At 56.9% G+C, this 2,346-nt stretch overlaps 1 protein-coding gene across 3 annotated transcripts in view; it reads right to left on the bottom strand.

Moving 5' to 3' along the window:
• NTAN1 (N-terminal asparagine amidase) overlaps nt 1-2,346 on the bottom strand; it is a 14,709-nt gene that overhangs the window by 5,522 nt on the left and 6,841 nt on the right. Inside the window, exons 2-4 of one of the 3 annotated variants that reach the window (XM_010839884.1) lie at nt 2,214-2,316; nt 2,072-2,137; nt 1,679-1,787 (exon numbers count right to left, since the gene is read on the bottom strand). In XM_010839884.1, coding sequence (XP_010838186.1) covers nt 1,679-1,787; nt 2,072-2,137; nt 2,214-2,316 — 278 coding nt within the window. The remainder of the gene's footprint in view (nt 1-1,678; nt 1,788-2,071; nt 2,138-2,213; nt 2,317-2,346) is intronic. The other 2 variants (XM_010839886.1, XM_010839885.1) reach the window with 2 other exon arrangements.

Raw genomic sequence — 2,346 nt, 5'->3', positions numbered from 1 at the left:
GCAGGCCTGGGTCTGCCCCGAGCCTCAGCTCCTGGCTCCCGGCCCTGTTCACGCCATGGCGCACACACTGGGGTTCTGCCCGGGGGCCCAGGGGCGCTGTGTCTCAAACATGATGCCACTGGGAGGCAAGAGTAAGAAAGGCTGGTCTGGAAGATGACGATTACGTCACACTACTCACCCGCCCTGAGCGGGACACTTCAGAAACCTCTTAAAAGTCTCGGCAGGGTCGAGGAGGGACGAGACTGACCCAGCCCTGTGCAGGGACATCTCCGCCACCAGGAGGCAAGTGTCTTGGAGAGACAGGGGTCTCATCTCCGTTTTACAGAGAAGGAAACCGGGTCAGCATCTGAAGCACATGCTTATCTATGAGACCAGCTTTCTCCTCAGTGCGTCCCCCTGAACATTGGCCGCACGAGACAGAAAAGTGTTCTTGGGGTTAAATATGCTTGGGAGGCCTCACCCGCTCCCAGGGGAGCCACCACGCACAGCAGCAGAGCAAAGCTCCAGGAAACCCTATAGCTGGAAAAATCACATTAACTCTGTTAACCCTGCGTTTCCCAGGCTCACTTCTCTGCTAACCTCCATCCTCGACCTGGGGACCCGAGCTCAAGAGAGTGCGGCCACCTTTCACATTCCCTTCAACTGACAGACAGAATCCTCCTGAGGAAGGCCCCAGAATCTTCTGTGTCAGCGGCTCAGCGCAAAGCATCTGGTGGCCTCGAATCCTCTCTCACAACCGTGTGCTGAGAACCACGGCCCTGGGCCTGGAGCCCAGTCCAGCTATATAACCTGCCAGGCTCAGCGTCTGACAGGACACAAGGTTGAGGCCAGCCCAGGCCATCAGAGACCCAGCAAGGGGAGAGTTAAACTTAAAAACGGATCTGTGTTCCACTAGGGAAACTGTGACAGCCAGGAGGCCTTCCTTAAATCCCTGGGATTTGAAGAACATGTGTATGACTAGACTAGTTCATTCCAGTGAACTGCTGCCCCAGACTTCAAATACAATGAGAGCCATGCCTGCCAGGCCCGGCGATGAGAGAGAAAGGGGAGGCAACAGCGAGCACCAGCCGGACAGCTGGGCTGGGGTCGCGGCTCCCTTAAGTAGCCACGTGGCTCCTGAGAGCCCAGCCCGGGGGCCGCACGTGGGAAGCAGAGGTGCCCATGCTGTCTGTCACTGGTAAGCAGGCGGGCGCTGTGCTGGGCGCCCAGGCGGGCGCCAGTCTTGCACACAGTCTGCAACGCTGACCCCCTTCATTCGTTCTCACCCTCCTTTTCCTCACAGCCCATCCGCTACTTAGCATCCTGCTTTGCTGGCGTCTCCTCCCCGTGGACTGTGAGCCCCGGGGCAGGGTTTTGTCTCCTCCGTTCACTGCGAGGCCCCTGGCACCTATGACCAGTTCTAGTTCACAGGAAACGTTCAACAAACACCTCCTGAAGAAAGGGAGAGATTCCACTGCTGGCGCCACAAGGCATCGGCGGACACACAGAGGCCGAGAGAGCGCCACTGAGAACACAACTGCAGGTTCAAAGCCAGACCCTCCTTCCGGGGCCGGCCCCGAGTCCCGTCGCCCACTCTTCCCTGAGCAGCTGCTGAGGCAAGGGCGGGCACCCCGGCAGCTTCCTCTACACGACGGGGCCAAGTTCCCCACAGGACGCAACGCAGGAGCGGGGCGCTCACCTTCCACATTGAGTGTGGTCGGGAAAGGATTTTATGGCGTTCATGATCAAGGGGACCTCAGCTTTGGTGTCACTTCCGTCGCAGTGTGTCAAGCAGGTAGCCCCATTACCTGAAGAACAAGGGTGAAACGACTCATGTTATTCCCGATGAGAACTCGGGGTGCAGCCCAGGTCTACGCCTGTCCATTCGGACCGCCTCATCTTTGAACAGCCTGCAAGAAGGAAAAACAGAGAAGTCTGGGCTGCCCAGCCAACCCATCTGACCAGGGCCTCGGGGAGGGGCCATGCAGACGGAGGAGAGGTGAGCGGAGCCAGGAAACGCAAATCGAGACGCTGGTGGTCCCACGCTGTGGGTCCAGGTAAGGAACGGTTTCCTGCATGTCTCTCGTCATACCTGTGTGCCTCAGGACCACAATGTGACAAGTGGTGGCATCATCAGAACCCAGAATGGAGATGGAGCCTGTTTAAAAAAGAAATAAAATAAAATATCCACTAGCCTTTGGGGAGAAGGCCCAATTCACTGGTTCCTAACCTACCATCCTTTGGGGAGGTCACTGCAAGCTCTCTTTGCTGAACATACAGAAGGCCCTGGGGTCCCACTTGTTGAACAGACTGACCTCTGAGAAGTCTGGCTCTTTCCTGTTTAATTAAAAAAAAAAATAAAAAAGT

Source organism: Bison bison, unplaced genomic scaffold (genome assembly GCF_000754665.1).
Source record: "Bison bison bison isolate TAMUID 2011002044 unplaced genomic scaffold, Bison_UMD1.0 scf7180017864135, whole genome shotgun sequence".
NCBI classification, from domain to species: Eukaryota; Metazoa; Chordata; class Mammalia; order Artiodactyla; family Bovidae; genus Bison; species Bison bison.
The sequence above is the reverse complement of the archived record's forward strand: the minus strand, read 5'-3'. Positions and strand labels throughout refer to the sequence as shown.